This window comes from Camarhynchus parvulus, chromosome 3, assembly GCF_901933205.1.
Source record: "Camarhynchus parvulus chromosome 3, STF_HiC, whole genome shotgun sequence".
NCBI classification, from domain to species: domain Eukaryota; kingdom Metazoa; phylum Chordata; class Aves; order Passeriformes; family Thraupidae; genus Camarhynchus; species Camarhynchus parvulus.
The window spans coordinates 99,119,390-99,135,576 of record NC_044573.1 but is presented as its reverse complement, the minus strand read 5'-3'; the positions used below and the strand labels follow the sequence as shown (position 1 = coordinate 99,135,576).

Below are 16,187 nucleotides of genomic sequence, written 5' to 3'. Positions count from 1 at the left end.
GTGGAACTGCTTGTGGCCAGCAGGTGGGAGTCTGCCTGCCTGCCCTGCCCTGCCGCTGCCTGCCTGCCCTGCCGCTGCCTGCTTTTGTGCTGCTGCTACTTCCAGCACTCAGCACCACAGCCACTGCCTACCCGACTGTCACCCTGTCCCCACTCCTTCCCACGTCCCTGCCAGTCCCACTGCCTGTATTATGCTCCAAGAGGCAGAGATCTACTCTTGGTGAGAGGTGTAGCTTCCTAATGCAGCTGCCTATTGCAGTCTTTGAGGCTCTGGCAAAGAAAAAACGGATTTCTGCAGAAAAACACATGAAGAAATAGAGTGAATGACAGCAAGATTTTCTTCTTTCTTTTCCTTAACCTCCATGTCTCTGTGCTCCAATGGAAAGAAAAATTGCAGGTGATTTTGTTCCCCTGACTGCCATTCCAGGATTTGATCTGTCTGTGCAGTGTTGGGCGTAAGGCGCACCCCCATCCTGCCTCATCCCCGAGGTCAGTCCCCAGGTGGGACACAAGCAAATGGCACTGGTGGCAGAAGTGGGGCAGTTCTGATGTGGACACAAGTCCTGGGGACAGGCAGCTGCTCAGGGCCGTGCTGTCCTGCTGCTGCTGCAGCTTGTTCACTTCTGCTTACTCTGGCTTGCATGTGCCATGGAATGAGAGCAAGAGGTTGAACTAGGGAATGTGCTGGCTGTGAGAGGCTAAAGAGGATAAATGTGTGGAAGAAGAAATATATGCAGAAATCAGTGATGTGAGAAACCAAAATGGTCATAGCAAGGACGGTATTAATTATGTTTGTGTTTTTGACAAGGCTTTCCTCTTCTATGGTCTAATACTTTTTAAAGTCTGCCATCTGATAATGTGCTTGCATCAAAGTGTACATTCATTTTTTTCTATTTTATCTGAAAATAAAGCCATGTAAAGACTGCCTCTTCCATCTCTTCCACCTCAGTGAGCTGCTGAGACTTTTCTGATAGATCTTTTGTGCCTCAGTCCTCCTGGTGATGTGCCTTGTGCTTGCTTATATACTTCAGTGACTCTATTCAATGGCCACCACACATGATGGCATTAGTCGTACATGCATGGATTCATATAATTGGCATTGACCTGGTTAGGAAGGGGGAAAGAAGAAACCATGGTGAAATTGTGTGGAAAATGCTAAAAAATAAAACAGCGGACTTCTTCTGTAGCACAGCTCACCTAACATGTTGCAAGCCTGACACTGCACACCTTCATTTTCAGTATCTGGCAGCCTGTTGGCATGTCTGGCACCCTGCACATGATGGCATGCCATACCTTTTGATGGCTTTCACTTTGTAAAAGATTGATTTTTGAGTTGTCATTTTCTTTTTTTTTTTTTCAAGTATCCATGCCATGTCCTTCACATCCTCCCCTCAAAGTTGTGTCTTCTTCCTTTTTTGGGTTTTTTTCAATTGCATTTCCTTTGCTGGGATCTCCATTCCAGAGTGTTTGTAACTCCTTCTTTTCTTTTCCCAGGATTTTAATGGATCAGTTTTGGCAAGCTTTGGTCCATGTCCCTGTACTTGATGGCATCCCATGCCTTTTTATGGCTTTCACTTTGTAAAAGATTTTTTTTTATGTATCCATGCCATGTCCCTCATATCTTCCCCTCCAAGTTGTGTCTTCCTCCTTGACTTTTCCCCCTGCTTTTGCAACATCTGTCAGGTTAGTTTTAGCATGTTTTGGTTCTTTTCACTACACCTCATGTAATCCTAGTCCATTTTCTTGTAGTCAATAAATCTCCTGATTTTTTTTTTTTTTTTTTCAACTGCATTTCATTTCATGGGACCTCCATTCCAGAGTGTTTGTAGGTCCTTGTTTTCTCTTTCAGGATTTCAATAGATCAATTTTGGCAAGCTTTGGACCATGTTCCTGCACTTGATGGCATGCCATGCCTTTTGATGGCTTTCACTTAGGGGAAGATTGATTTTTATTTTTAAGTATCCATGCCATGTCCCTCATATCATCCCCTTAAAGATGTGTCTTCTGCCTTGATATTTTCCCCTGATTTAGCAACGTCAGTGAGGTTAGTCTTTGCATGTTTTGGTCCTCTGCAATGCACCTCATTTTCTCCCAGACCACTTTCTTGTAGTCTCTAAGAAAAAAAAGTAAAATGATATCTTCCCATTGTCATAACAATGTAATGAGATGGATGCTGAAAACTAAAACATCTCAAAGCAAGTCCTTAGCAGTGCTGTCCCGTTTGTGATTTGTATATATACACCCAGCCGATAATGCTCTGAGCTCTGTGGCTTTTGAGACCCTAACCCTAGGCAGTAACAGCAGCCTTGGGCTAAGACAGGTTGCGAGGAAAAAGCTGTGGAGGCAGGCGTGTTGTTGCAGTTTTGCGCTCCCCTTGGGATGCCTTTTGCAGCTGCAGTGTGCCTGGAGCTCAGGGCTTCCTGGTTTAAAAAACCCTAACCCTAGGCGTAACACTAACCCTAACTCTAACCCTAGGCAGGTAAAGAGGCCCAGGGTTAGTGATGGTCCCAAAGAAAATGCTGTGGAGATAGCAATGTTCTGGCAGTTTTACGTTCACCTTGGGATGCCTTTTGCCCCTGCAGAGTGCCTGGACCTCAGGGCGTCGTGGTTTAAAAGACCCTAAGCCTAGGGGTAACCCTAACGCTAGGCAGGTAAATCAGCCTAGGGTTAAGGATGGAGCCATAGAAAAAGTTGTGGCGGCGGCCATGCTGTGGCAGTTTTACGTTCCCCTTGGGATGCCTTTTGCAGCTGCAGTGTGCCTGGAGCGTTGGGCTTCCTTGTTTAAGAAACCCTAACCCTAGGTGTAACCCTAACCCATACCCTAGACAGGTAATAAGGCTGGGGTTAGGGCTGGACTCAAAGAAAAAGCTGTGGCGGCAGGCATGTTGTGGCAGTTTTGCGCTCCGCTCGCGATGCCTTTTGCAGCTGCAGTATGCCTGGAGCTCAGGGCTTCCTGGTTTAAAAAACCCTAACCCTAGGCGTAACACTAACCCTAACTCTAACCCTAGGCAGGTAAATCATCCTAGGTCTAGGGATGGTCCTACGGAAAAAGCTGTGGAGGCAGTCATGTTATGGCAGGTTTGTGCTCTCCTTGGGATGCCTTTTGCTGCAGCAGTGTGTCTGGAGCTCTGGCCTTTGTGGTTTCCAAGACTGTAAGCCTCATTGTATCCCTAACCCTAGGCAGGAAACGCAGGCAAGGCCTAGGTCTGCTCCCAGGTAAAATGCCGTGGAGGCAGCCACGTGTTAGCAGTTTTGCGCTCCCTTTTCGCATGCCTTTTGCAGTTGCGGTATTTCTGTCCTCTGGGTTTTGTGGTTTCTGGGATGCTAACCTTAGGTGTAACCCTAAGCCTAGGCAGGAACAGGAGCCCTGGCCTTGGGCTGCTCCCAAGGAAAACGCTTTGGAGGCAGCCAAGTTGTGGCAATTGTGCGTTCCCCTTGGGATGCCTCTTGCAGCTGCGGTGTGTGTGGAGCTCTGGGCTCTGTGGTTTTTTATTTGCTAACCGTAACCTTAGGTGTAAGTCTTCGTTTTGTATTTCACTTCATTTCGTTTCCCTTCCTGAAAGGAAATGTTATTTTACTTCCGGAAGGGAAGCTAAATCTTGTGATTATCGATGGGGATCAATTGGGCAAGCTTTAGTTTGTGTCCCTGTACTTGATGCCATGCCCTGTCTTTTGACGTCTTTCAGGATTTTTTTTTTTAAGTATCCATGCTATGTCCCTAATACCTTCCCCGCAAAGTTTTGTCTTCCTCCTTTATTTTTTCTCCTGCTTTTGCAACGTCTGTCAGGTTATTTTTTTCATGTTTTTGTCCTTTGCACTACACCTCCTTTTCTCCCAAACCACTTTCTTGTTGTCACTACATTTCCCCATATTCTTTTTAATTTTCCTTGAATTGCACTTCATTTGATCATATCTCCTTTTCAGAGTGTTTGTAAGACCTTCTTCTCTCTTTCTGGGAACTTGATCAATTTTGGCAGGCTTTGGTCCACGTCTCTCCACTTGAAAGTATGCCATGCATTTTGATGGATTTCAGTTTGGCAAAAGATTGATTTTGATTTTTTCTTTTTTTTTTAAGTATCCATGCAATGTCCCTTATATCTTTCCTTCAAAGTTGTGTCTTCCTCCTTGATTTTTTCCCTGACTGTGCAACATCTGTCAGGGTAGTTTTGGCATGTTTTGGTCCTTTGCACTGCACCTCATTTTCTCCCACATTCTTGCAGTCACTAAATCTCCCAGTTTTCTGGTTTTGGGGTTTTTTTTCAATTGCATTTCATTTGATCATCTCTCCTTTCCAGAGTGTTTGTAAGCCTTTCTCTTCTCTTTTGCAAGATGTAGTTTCCCTTCCTGACATGACTGGAATGGAAGGCCATTTGAAGTTCCATAATTTTTCCTTGGAACCAGCCTTAGCCCAAGGCTGCTTTTACTGCCTAGGGTTATATCTAGATTTTCTCTGCCTCTGCACTAGAGTCTTGGAGAGGGGATTTGGGGAATAAATCTAGGATTTGTAAGCTCTGTAAGTAAGCCCTGTAAGTGGAGCCAGAGAGATTTAGAGTGTCACCGGTCAATGTGACCATTGTTACTCCCCACTTAAATAAATTAACATTGAGACCATATTCCAGCTAAAGGAACCCTTTGAACATCTCTTCCCTGCATAAGTCATGCTTTACTCACTTGAGAGCCTGCAGAAATTTAAAGGCCAGCTCAGAACATTTACCATGGTATTTATAGTAAGTTTAGAGGTATCTGTACATTTTAGTCAGAAGTAAAATCCCGGTATAACCTGGATATCAAGCTTTTAAAGAAGTAATAAAAAACAAGGAGAACTGCAAAACAGAAAAAAAAGAAATAGGAATTGGGCTAGGAATTACACCAATAGACTACAAGAAAAGATTTCTGAAAAGGTCAGTTCAGTGAAGGAATAGAGTTAGACAAGGGGAAAATATGTGAGTAAATATTTTGAACAAACAAAAGTTAAAAAGTCTTTTGAGAAGAACATTTTAAGAGGTGAAAAGACCAAAAGTCCAAGATATTAATGCAATATATTTGAAGACTGAATTACATGAGAATTCAGTCAGGCTGATGATGCGTGCAGTAAGATTGTCAATTAACAATAAGAGCTGAAAGAGAGCTGGAAGGAGGGAAGGGACCTTTTGTGCTAATCACTGCCATCCACAGAGATCCAAACATCCCAGACATGAAGGATGAATGGGGTTTGAAAGACAGACTACATATCAGCATCACCATATTTACACTTTTATTAGCAGATGTAGTTAAACAGAGAACAACTGGGCTCTGGCAGATTAGCATTAGGCACTCTGCTAGCTAATATAACAAAAGTGGGAGTAGCAACTGTGCAATCATACATATTTAATGCAAATAAGGATTTTGTGTGTGTGTCTGTGTTGACACAGGCAGGCAGCTGGAATAAGCAGAAAACCACAGTTAAAATGCAAAGAGTAAATTTATTGCATTACCTTGCTAACTGGAAGATCCCAAGGCAACACCCTGGCAGAGACACACAAGCAGGAAGGCAGGCACTGTTAGGCTCAGTCCATCGAGGTGAAAGGCAGGCCTGCTGTTTGCACCAATTTATCAAGGGTCCTGCACTTGTAGTTTACCAGCATGCTGTGATCTCCTCTGGGCTTTTTTTATGATCTCTGAGCTTTGACCTTCTCTCTCCCAAAACCAGGGAGCTTAAGCATGTCCATGAGAGTGCCTCCAAGTCTCTCAAAACACCCATCTCTGCACAGAAAAGCTTCTCAAAACAGAGTATAAACAGTAGACATAATACACAGGCCTCCTCTCACTTATTGTCCAGGCCTTGACACTCTCAGCTGCAACGTCACTCGAGTGAAGTCCTCATCCTCCTCCTCATTGCCATTCTTCCACTTTTAACCCTGTCCTCCCAACAGTGCATTAATTAAGCAGCAGAACAGTTTGGGGTATGCTGAATTGGACTGTGTTTGCATGGGATGATGGGGGCAGCTTGACAGCTGAGCATATGGATGTTGTTGTAGAACATTTGTGAGGTGGGTCATTACAAGATCAATAATTGTCTTAAAAACTACTTCAAAAATCAGCCCCCAGTGGAAATGTAACTGGGAGTCATGAAAATACATTTAGAAAAAAGTAACCAAAATATAGTGCAAAATATCACCATCTGTAGGTTTCAATAGATGCATCAGTAAGAAAGTTTGAAATTGGGGGGGAGGGGTTTACCCCAAGGTGAAAAATTTTCACTTGTCTATTTGCTTTTCCCAAGAAAATGATTTTTGTGTGAAAGGGTTAAGGTCTTGAGTTGTAAGTTTTATTTAAGTGTAGTAATATAGTAATTAAGTCTAGTAATATAGATGTTAATTTTGATTCTTAATTTCTGCTGGAGTAATCTTTTTGCAATGCTGTTAGTGCCACCAGTTAACTAAAATTTAAAAAAACAAAAACTAAACAAACAAGGTAGATCTTCACCTACTTGCAGGCAATTTGGGGATTAGTATTCAGCAAGAAAGGAAAAAATCCCTAGAAGTAAAATAAACAGAAGAAAACAACATATGTAGACATAGCTGCTGACCTGTCAAAAATCAGCAGCACGTGGCTCAGTAGAATTAGCGATGGACAGCAAACTGCAAGCCATGGTTTGCAAAGGTGTGGTGCTGCTTGTGTGCCAAACCCTAAACCATGAGTAGAAATGAAATTAAATTAAAATGAAAAGCATCTCTGGTTTCTGCTGTGCTCCTCAGCATTGATGTACTTCTTTCTCCCCCTCTGGGCCAGGCTGGGTACAGCACTCCGAGCAGATGTGGGACCTGATGGAACTCCTTGACCTGCTCTGGACAGTGCGTTGCCAGTCTCTGTAAGATCTCTTGGGTATTAACACACTGGTCAAAGGCAAAAGCTCCATCTTCTTCCAAAAATTAGGAGGATTTTGGCAGATGTACTCCTTACTCCTAAGCAACTCAGGCGGCAGCCAGGTGATGAAGGGAAGAAACTGTGTGGGATGAGCAGTGGCTATTTGGAAAAACGTTGCTTCAGGTTAAAGCTTACATATATATACACATATATGTATATATATATGTAAAGATAAGAATTTGCGGTTAAATTCTAAATATTACAAAAATATAAATACATAAAAATATAAATAGTATGTTTTGCCCTGGAAAATTACAGAGGAGTCTTGGAGAATGAAACTTGACTTCCTGTCCTGCTAAAACGTTCCGATACTGCCGTGGCAGTGGTTTGGCCCGGACCAAAGAGGAGACGCCGCAGAGAATCAGCAGGAGCACAGCAGTACGCACTGTGGGCAATGTGGATGTGGCCACATGCTTTGAAGGTGGAGTGGATTTTCCCTCTCACCTGAGCTCAGCACCACGTTTGATCTGTTGGTGCAGAGGCAGGGTTTGTTAAACCTGCGCTCTGTCAGATCTCCCAGGGCAGGGTTTGTTAAAGCCGCGCTCTGTCAGATCTCCCAGGGCAGGTTTGTTAAACTCGCTCTGTCAGATCTCCCCGGGCAGGGTTTGTTAAACCTGCGCTCTGTCAGATCTCCCAGGGCAGGGTTTGTTAAAGCCGCGCTCTGTCAGATCTCCCAGGGCAGGGTTTGTTAAACCTGCGCTCTGTCAGATCTCCCCGGGCAGGGTTTGTTAAAGCCGCGCTCTGTCAGATCGCCCGGAGTGTCCCCCGAACGCGGGACTAGTCCGTGTCCTGATCCATCATCCTTTCGCTGCTCTTAGGAACCTGGCAGCCTAAACTACTGATTTTCCTCACTTTGTTGGCACAAACTGTATGCCAGTTCTGATTTCCCGCTCTTACGCTCCGAACTTCCTGCAACATCATAAAACAACTTCCAGGGAAAAATTGATAAGTTGCACTTTGTGGCAGGGGCATAAAACAACATAGCTCAGCTGCGGCAAAATTGCCAACACAGCGGCAAAACCAGCAAATCCTGCAGTTCTCTTGGAAAAGTGAGAATATTATAAAACTGTAGAACAGTGGAGAATGTGCCAGTGCCGGAAGGGGCCGTGTCAGGTGTGGACACCTGCCAGGATCTCCCAGCTCGTGCCGGGGCCGCCATGCCGGGTGTGGGCACTTCCCGTGCCGGGGCCGCCATGCCGGGTGTGGGCACTTCCCGTGCCCAAGCTGCCATGCCGGGTGTGGGCACTGCCAGCACCGCCCCGGCATCGCTGCAGCAGCCAATGGGCGCCCAGGAGGCGCGGCTCTGTACGGAAGTGGGCGGGGCCGGTGGAGCGCGGGAAGCCGGGGCGCGTCGGGCGGGGCGGCGGGAGCGGGGCTTGGAACGGGGCTGGAGGCAGTCCCGGGGCGAGGGACATGGAGTTCTCCAGTCGAGCGAGGCAGAGGCTTGCGCGGCTGGCTGGAGACCGGAGGGAGCAGTACCCTCACAGCCTGCAGTTTTACCTGGAGCCCCCCACGGAAAGCATCTCCCTGGTGGAGTTTGAGAGCTTTGCCATCGACCGCCTGAGGCGTGAGTAGCGTCTCTCTCCCTCCCTCCTTCGCCTCCCCCTTCTCTCGTTTCCCTTCTCCTTCCTCCCGTCCCTTCCCTCCCTCGGTGCTGTGACTCCTTCCTGGGGTGGCTGTGTGTATTCCTGGCAGGCCTGGGAGCTCTGTTCGCCTGACACGAACGGGAGCTGAGCTGGCTGCTCCTGCTCCCACCACCTCCCTCCCGTTAAAGGCACGCGCGTTGCTTTGGGCGTTGCGGAGAGCTGAGACCGATTTCACAATGAGCGTTTATTGTAGCTCTCGGGACTGCGTTGTTCTGGTTTACACGGGGGGGGGGGTTATGAGCGCGTTTCACATTCTGTAGATGTTGTGACATATTTGGTGTCTCAGTGTTGCATTTCAGGTCATTGTGGCTGGCAGCCAGGAGTTCCTCCGCAGTCCTGAAAACTGGATCCAAATTTCCATTAGAGTTGAAACCGATGTTCTGAGACTGGTCCATCAGAGCTGGCTGTCTCCCTTTCCTTGTTGGCAGTATGGATCCCAGAATTGGGCCAGCTGTTCAGGACTCACGGGCCACACTTTATCCTCCCTATTTCTCACCCTTTTGCTCCTCATGCTACTAAAAGCAATTCCTGTGGCCTTACTCCAGTTTGTGCCTTTCCCAAGCTGTCATACATTTAGTTTGATTTCAGCATGTTGTCTCTAACATGGACGTTTTCTTTTTCTGCCCAGTCCTTAAGGTAGTTGAAAATCTCGGTGTGAGCTATGTAAGAAGTTCTGATGAATACAAAACTAAGTTGGAGTTTGAGCTCCGGAAACTGAAGTTTCCCTACAGAGTAAGTAAAGATCAAGACACAGAATTCTCTTGCACTTTATTTTCTTTATACCGTTCAAGAATAACAAATAAAAGTAGAGGTGATGAAATGGTGTTCTGTCATTTTGTCAGAGGTGTAGGTTTTCTTTGGAGTTTTTCTTCCTTTAGGGTAACCACCTTCCTCAATGAGTTGGCATTTATTGTCTAAAAGATGGCTATTAATACACTGTTGAAAACAGCTGTAAATTGTGAATTTTTTAATCTGGGAGAGTAATAACCATATGTTCTACAGGCTTTGGCTGAGGATGATTATGAGGCAAGAAGAAAAGATCATATCTCTCATTTCATACTCCGCCTTGCCTACTGCCAGTCGTAAGTACTTTGTGGATTATGCTGTACTCTTGTTATTAATTTTAAATGTATAGAGATACTGTAGTGCTTTATTATAGACATTGCAGATGCTGTAGAGTTGTATGGCTACTAAAGAGAGAGGTAGGCTCAAGGGGAATTTTTTGCTATGAATCTGATGTCAACTGTGATGAAAAAGGATATGTGTAATCAATTAAGATCTAGATTTTGTGCTAACTAATAAATTTACAAACTTTTGGCTTTTAAACACATGCAATTGGTTTGAGTCTCTTGATAGCTTTTTTCTAAATGAATGCACATTATTAACTGTTTGTCACACACTTGCAGCATAGTTTAACTTCTCTATATACTAACTGTTGATAACTGACCAGAGACCTGACTATTTAAATAGGCTTTGTACTGCTGTATAGAGAGCACTATTTCCGACTGACTAAAAATATCATCTGAGCTTGAGGTTTCATCTACTGCCGCTGTTTCTTGTCCATAGTCATTGCTGTGGCTGGTTTCACATTATGTGAAATTTCATGCAAAATATCGATTTTGTAAAGTGCATTCTTTTGTTTCCCCTGTAGTTTTTGGATGAAATTAGAGGTTGTCAGTGCTTCATGTCTGCAAGTAGTTTTGGTATATGTTTGTGTGAACTTCTTATCACTGTGGTCTTTTTAGAGTTAAAACTGGCAGATATGAAGTGTGTTGAATTGTTGATTCAATTGCACTTAAGGCTGCATTACAGTTCATTTTAATTAAGTGACTGTGATGGAATGCATATTATGATGCTGTGATAGCTGACATGACTGAAGTGCTGCTATGGATACAGATTTGTAAGCAAAAACAGGCAGGAAAGCTGAGTAGGAGGGATTGTGGTCTAAGCTGGGATATGGAGCTGGAATGGATGGGGCTTTTCTTTGCAGTGGCTTTGGCTTCCTGCTGCAGAACATCCGATCAGAGTAGGAAGTAGCAAAGGTCTCAAAAGTCTGCCTCCAGATGGATGAAACCTCACCATGACATGCCCTGGGTGACTTTTAAACACTCTGAAATCTTCCAGATCATTCATGTCCTATCCTGTTGTCCTTTCAAAAGGCGTCTGGGCTGTGCTGAAGACAGTTTGGCAATGTGTGATCCATGAGCCTGCTAGATCCGTGATGCATTTACCATGAGGAACAGGTTGTGGGTAGAGAGATCAATACCAACCTTCACTCCAGTGTCTCTGATAGCGTAACTCAAAATCCTGAAAGAAGGGAGCAGAACGAATAACAGAATTGCAACTGAAATCCTTTTGTATTCTACATGTATAATTTGTGATTGTGAATAATAAGTGTAATATTGCCTTCTTTCTAGTGCCCCGGTTTGTTACATTTTTATAAACTCCCTTAATCATACTAGTCCTGCTGATTTTGACAATATCTTTCTTTACATGTATTGTAAGTTTACCAAAACCCCCTGAAAGGTAGTATCCTCAAGTAGTCTGGGGTCTAAAAGGCCCCTGAAAACATAGTGGTTTGTATTAGTGGCATTTTGAATAATCAATTTGACTTAATTACAAAGCCAAAACTTTACTTTGAACATTTTTTTATTATTTAGACCATTACTTTTTTTTGTGGGAGGTGAGGTGCTTTAAGGGTCTTGGTAGTTGATGAAAATTCTGCTCTTATGGAAGGTGAGAATTTGATTTAAGTTCTCCCATAGTAAATAAATTGCAGATACTGTTCAAACCCTGTGTTTCGGGAAGTATCTTAAAAATTAGACTATAGGCAGGGCAGAGATGGGCAGCTTAATGAAGGTGAACTGCTGTGCAGAAATGGATACAAGCTATTCTGGGCCACAGGAAAGATCCTGGCTTTGTAATCTGGGGGAAAGATGTCTTTAGAGGAGGGGTTTTGAACAGAGCTCTGGAACACTGTTTAGGCAGCTTGCAGATGCCATTTTGTGTTCCCATTTTTATGTACTTGCTGCATTTTGATAAAGCAGCTTTTGGTCAGCTTTTTGGCTTTCTACTTGTACTTTGAAAAGGTGGATTTAATGCTTACTCATAACATCAAAAATAGAATTCTAAAAACTATGAGGTGAGCCTACAGCCCAGTGTTCTCTATTCTGTCTTGAAAAGCAGCTACTGTGGGGATATTTCTATAATCTACAACTGGCAAATTCCCAAAAGATAAAATTGGGAGGCAAATAGAATATACTGTACTTCAAGTTTTTATCATACTAGGTCAGAAAAATAAGCTTGGCACAAATCATTAGGTTAATGGAAGAAATTTGAAGAAGAAAGTAGGAGTGATTGAAAAAGTGTGCTGAAATAGACATAACTGTAAACTAGGTTGAATTCAGTTCCTGAGGCAGCTGTGTGTACATGTGCTTACATTTTCCTGTGACAGTGCTTTTTAGTTGGCCAACAGTGCCATCCAGGGGTAAAAGTTTATATCAATTTTTCTTTTCTAGTCTCTATTAGTCCTCATTTGGAGGACTAATAAACTGGATTATTTTGAATTGGTTTTCACGTGATCTGAAGTGACCAGCTCCACCATTCTGGTCAGTTAAATTTGTAAGGTAGTCATTATCTCTTGGCTTTTCTTCTGCTTTCTGAAATCCAAGACTTGAAAGCACATTTCCATATGACAGGGTATTTACAGTCTCATCATCTTTCACACCTCTTCTAATGTCACTTAAATCTGTCAAGAGCAGGAAATAGAATAATCTCAATTTACTTTCATGGCAGATGCAGATGTAAAGATAATTTTATTTGCATGTGGATGGGAGTGTGCATTTTTGCTTTACTGCAGCTCTTGTTACTTCAGCAAATCAGCTATGAAGAACCTTGAAAGTCACAGAAGCATAATTTTCACTTTACTTTCTTAAGATGGAAGAAACAAATTTTACCTCTGCTCTGACAGCAAAACTCTTTTACCCAGGAAACTTTCAAACATATTTTTGTGCCTTTTTAAAGTTTTTTTTTGTTTGATTTGTCTGTGTCACATAACAAGGACATAAATTCTGTTCTAGACTTAGCAAGGCCTGTTCACTGCTCCCCATTTTTTTTCTAAATGATAAATTAGACTTCTCTGCTGAAAAAGCTCCCTCTGTATGTTGAGTAGCATTTCCTTTTGTGTGTTATCTGTACCCATGTTCCCCTTGCTGTCTAGTCTTTAAAACTTAAACTCTGAGTAATGCATTAGTGCTGATTGCCTAGTAAAGCAGTGATCTGGCCCATGCCCAGAGTTTTCATAAATCACTGTTAAGTTGTTGGAGCTCTTGTATTAATTGTGGAATGGGAGCTACCAGTCTTAAATTCCAGATTTACCTGCATTTGCATGCCTTCCCTAAAGTACTTATATGTTCATGCTTCCTACCAATTATGCTGATTTTTCCTACCCCTCCTTGGGGTGAAGAGTATTTCTATTCCAACCCCAGCCCCTCAAGTGCTGTTCCCTATGTGAAAGAGACTGTTTTCTTATATTATTTTTAAAGTTGGGAATCTATGAACTGGTTTAAACTGCTAAGTAATCTGCACACCAGAAAGTTAAGTGGCAAAAAGTGAGGAGTATTCCTAACATCTACACTTCAGTGACCTGCTAGTCCCTTAACTAACCAAGCTGCTGCTGAAGCTAGCTAATGACAGTGACATCGCTTTTCAGTTAAGCGTGGGGTTTTGATAATAAGTATTATTCCTTAGTATGAATTTGAGATGAGAGTGTACAATTTTTTTTCATGTAAATAATGAGTGTAAAATATAGTTTGGCTTTAGAAGTGATGCATAATGCCCTAATGATGATGATCTTAGGAAAGCCAGTTTAAAAGTATTTGCTGGACATACACAGTAGTGTGAGGTCAGCTTGTCAGCTATTTTGTCAGCTGTAGGAAGAATCCACATAGGTGTGTGTATAAAAGATAAAATAGTATTTTCTTGTTATGGTGACTTAAGTGGATAGGTGGGATTACAGCCTTTGATCTGCTTTCCTGAAGGAAAGGAACAACAGACTGGCTGACCTCCAAAGAAATTATATATAATCATGTTTGTGGTTGGTTTGTTTGTTTTTTTTATGTGTGTGTAGTTGTGGTGTTGTCGTTTTGTTTGGTTCCCCCAACAGGAAAACAAATCAAGGAAAGTGGAAAAAATTATCACATCCCAGGATTTAACTACAGTCCAAGATAGCCACAGAAGAACTACAACAGATCAGTCATTAAAGCATTAACTTCCATTTTTAAGTTGCACTGATTATTATTACATCCGAAGCACTGAGACTGTCCACATGATTATATTTTACAAAGCATCTTAACAGCCTTTCTGTTTGGCTGTTCTATGTAATAATTACTTTTCTTCGAGCCATATTTCAAGCAGAGGTTTATTCCACAAAACCACAAACAACTCTGTTGTGATTCACATGTTCCCTGTGGGAAAAGATGCTTAAATGTTGTAAAGAGAAGATATGTAAGACTGCAGTATTTCTGTGCTCTGTGAATTCCAAGGGCAGTGGCTCACAGGGTAGCTCTCAGAGGACAGTTTAAGAGAGTGCCCTGTGGCAGTGAGATGCAGCATCATCTGCATTCCGTGCTTGCACATGTGGGGTGGCTTTTTTTTTGGGTACCTACTTACTGTAGCTTTGAGTAATGTGCTGGTGTCTGGGAATCTGAGCACTAGGATGTGAAGAGTTCCATCAGTACTTAAAGTACTTGGATTGGCTTCAGTGTTGTTTTATTTTGTCTTCTGACTCCTATCCCTGTGTTCCTATTTGTTCTTCTACTTGTTCACCTGCAGTTGCTAAACCCCTTTTTCTCTTCTGTCAGGAATTAGATGTTATATTTGTGTTCCTCACCCAACTTCATTGCCATATATTTTCCTTTTGCCTGTTTCCAGGCTATTTGTTGCCTAGAATAGAGTGTCAGCTGGAGATACAGCAAAAATGAGAATTAAAAGAAGTAGCCTTCAAAATATATTTGCCTCATCACATTAATTGTGATGTTGATTGTACAATGAAGAAATATTGTGCCATGTTGTAGAAAAAAACTGTCCTTTAAATACCAAGGGAGAATGTTACCTACAATTATTTTTATCCAAAATGAGTAAAAAGTATTGTCTCTCCACAAGTCTTTCCTGAGTGTGCATTACTGAAGGTTTCCTGCCTTTACTTCCAAGCTTCTCAGTGTATGTGGCTCACATGCCTAAGTCAGCATTGCTGTTGTGTTCACTAGGTTTTGGTCTAGTTTTCAAGCAAAAAAAAGTACATTCAGAATTTTTTAAATTTTTTTTTTTTCAGTGAGGATCTCAGGCGTTGGTTTCTTCAACAAGAAATGGATCTCTTCCGATACCGCTTCAATGAACTAACTGAAAATTTAATGCAGAAATTTCTAGAACATGTTAACTTATCATTTGAAGCTGTAAGTATGTTACTTTCTCTATTTATGTTGCACATGTCTGTTGTTTTTTAAAATTCTCATTACGATAGTTTTAGCAATCACATTTTAAAGATAGAAAGTGCAGTTATAGTTTTAAAAATCCTAACCACACAGAACTTCTAAACTTGGGGAATAGTGTGTGTGAGGATTAAGTGATGTGGTTTTGTGCTACAACAAGAGAAGCTCAGTCTGCTTCAGTCTACAAACACAGCTGAAAAAATGTGAAATTACACAGGTAAGTTAACAAGGTTTACTAAAGCTGCTAAGCATTTTTGAATCAAATTTTGGGTGGATTAGATTGTAGGTCATAGAATGGTTTGGGTTGGAAGGTACCTTAAATATCATCTGGTTCCAGCTCCCTTCTGTGGGCAGGGAATCTTCCCAGTAGACCAGGTTGATCAGAGTCCCATCCAACCTTGCCTTGAACACTTCCAGCAGTGGGACATCCGTGGCTCCTCCGGGCAGCCTATTCTAGGACATCACTGCCCTCACAGTAAAGAATTTTTTTCCTCCTCTAAACTTACTTCTAATCTAAATGTACTCTCCTTCAGTTTGAATCCATCCCCCCTTGTCCTGTGACCGCATGGCCCTTGTGAAGAGCCCCTCTCATTCTTTTAGGCTTCCTTAAGTGCTGGAGGCCACAATTAGGTCACCCCAAAGCCTTCTGTTTTCCAGGCTGAACAATTCCAATTCTCCTAGCCTTTCCTAACATAAGAGGTGTTTTATTTCTCTGTCATCTTTGTGTCCCTCCCCTGGCCATGTCCTTCCTGTGCTGAGGAGCCCAGAGCTGGATGCAGCACTTCAGGTGCAGAGTGGAGCAGAGGGGCAGGATCACAGAACTGTTAGGGTTGGAAGGGACCTCTGGAGATCATCCAGTCCAATCACCCTGCCAAGGCAGTCACCTAGTTACACAGGAACCAGGTGAGTTTTGAATGTCTCCAGAGAGGGAGACTCCACAACCTTCCTGGGCAGCCTGTTCCAGTGGTCTGCAACCCTCAGCATTAAGAAGTTCTTCATGTAGAGTTGAAACTTCCTGTGTTTTAGTTGACCATTGACTGCTACCCTTTGAAAGTAGATGTCCAGCCAATTCCTTGTCCATCGAATGGTTCTCCCACTGCATCCATTTCTCTCCAGTTTGGAGAGGTGGATGTAGTGGGGGACTGTGT

The 16,187-nt window shown here is 42.8% G+C and overlaps 1 protein-coding gene across 1 annotated transcript in view; it reads left to right on the top strand.

The window, feature by feature from the left end:
* The first annotated feature begins 8,318 nt into the window (after positions 1–8,318).
* Positions 8,319–16,187, top strand: part of PRIM2 (DNA primase subunit 2) — a 90,513-nt gene continuing 82,644 nt past the window's right edge. The window contains exons 1-4 of the mRNA XM_030945116.1: positions 8,319–8,472; positions 9,180–9,283; positions 9,554–9,633; positions 14,883–15,003. Coding sequence (XP_030800976.1) covers positions 8,319–8,472; positions 9,180–9,283; positions 9,554–9,633; positions 14,883–15,003 — 459 coding nt within the window. The remainder of the gene's footprint in view (positions 8,473–9,179; positions 9,284–9,553; positions 9,634–14,882; positions 15,004–16,187) is intronic.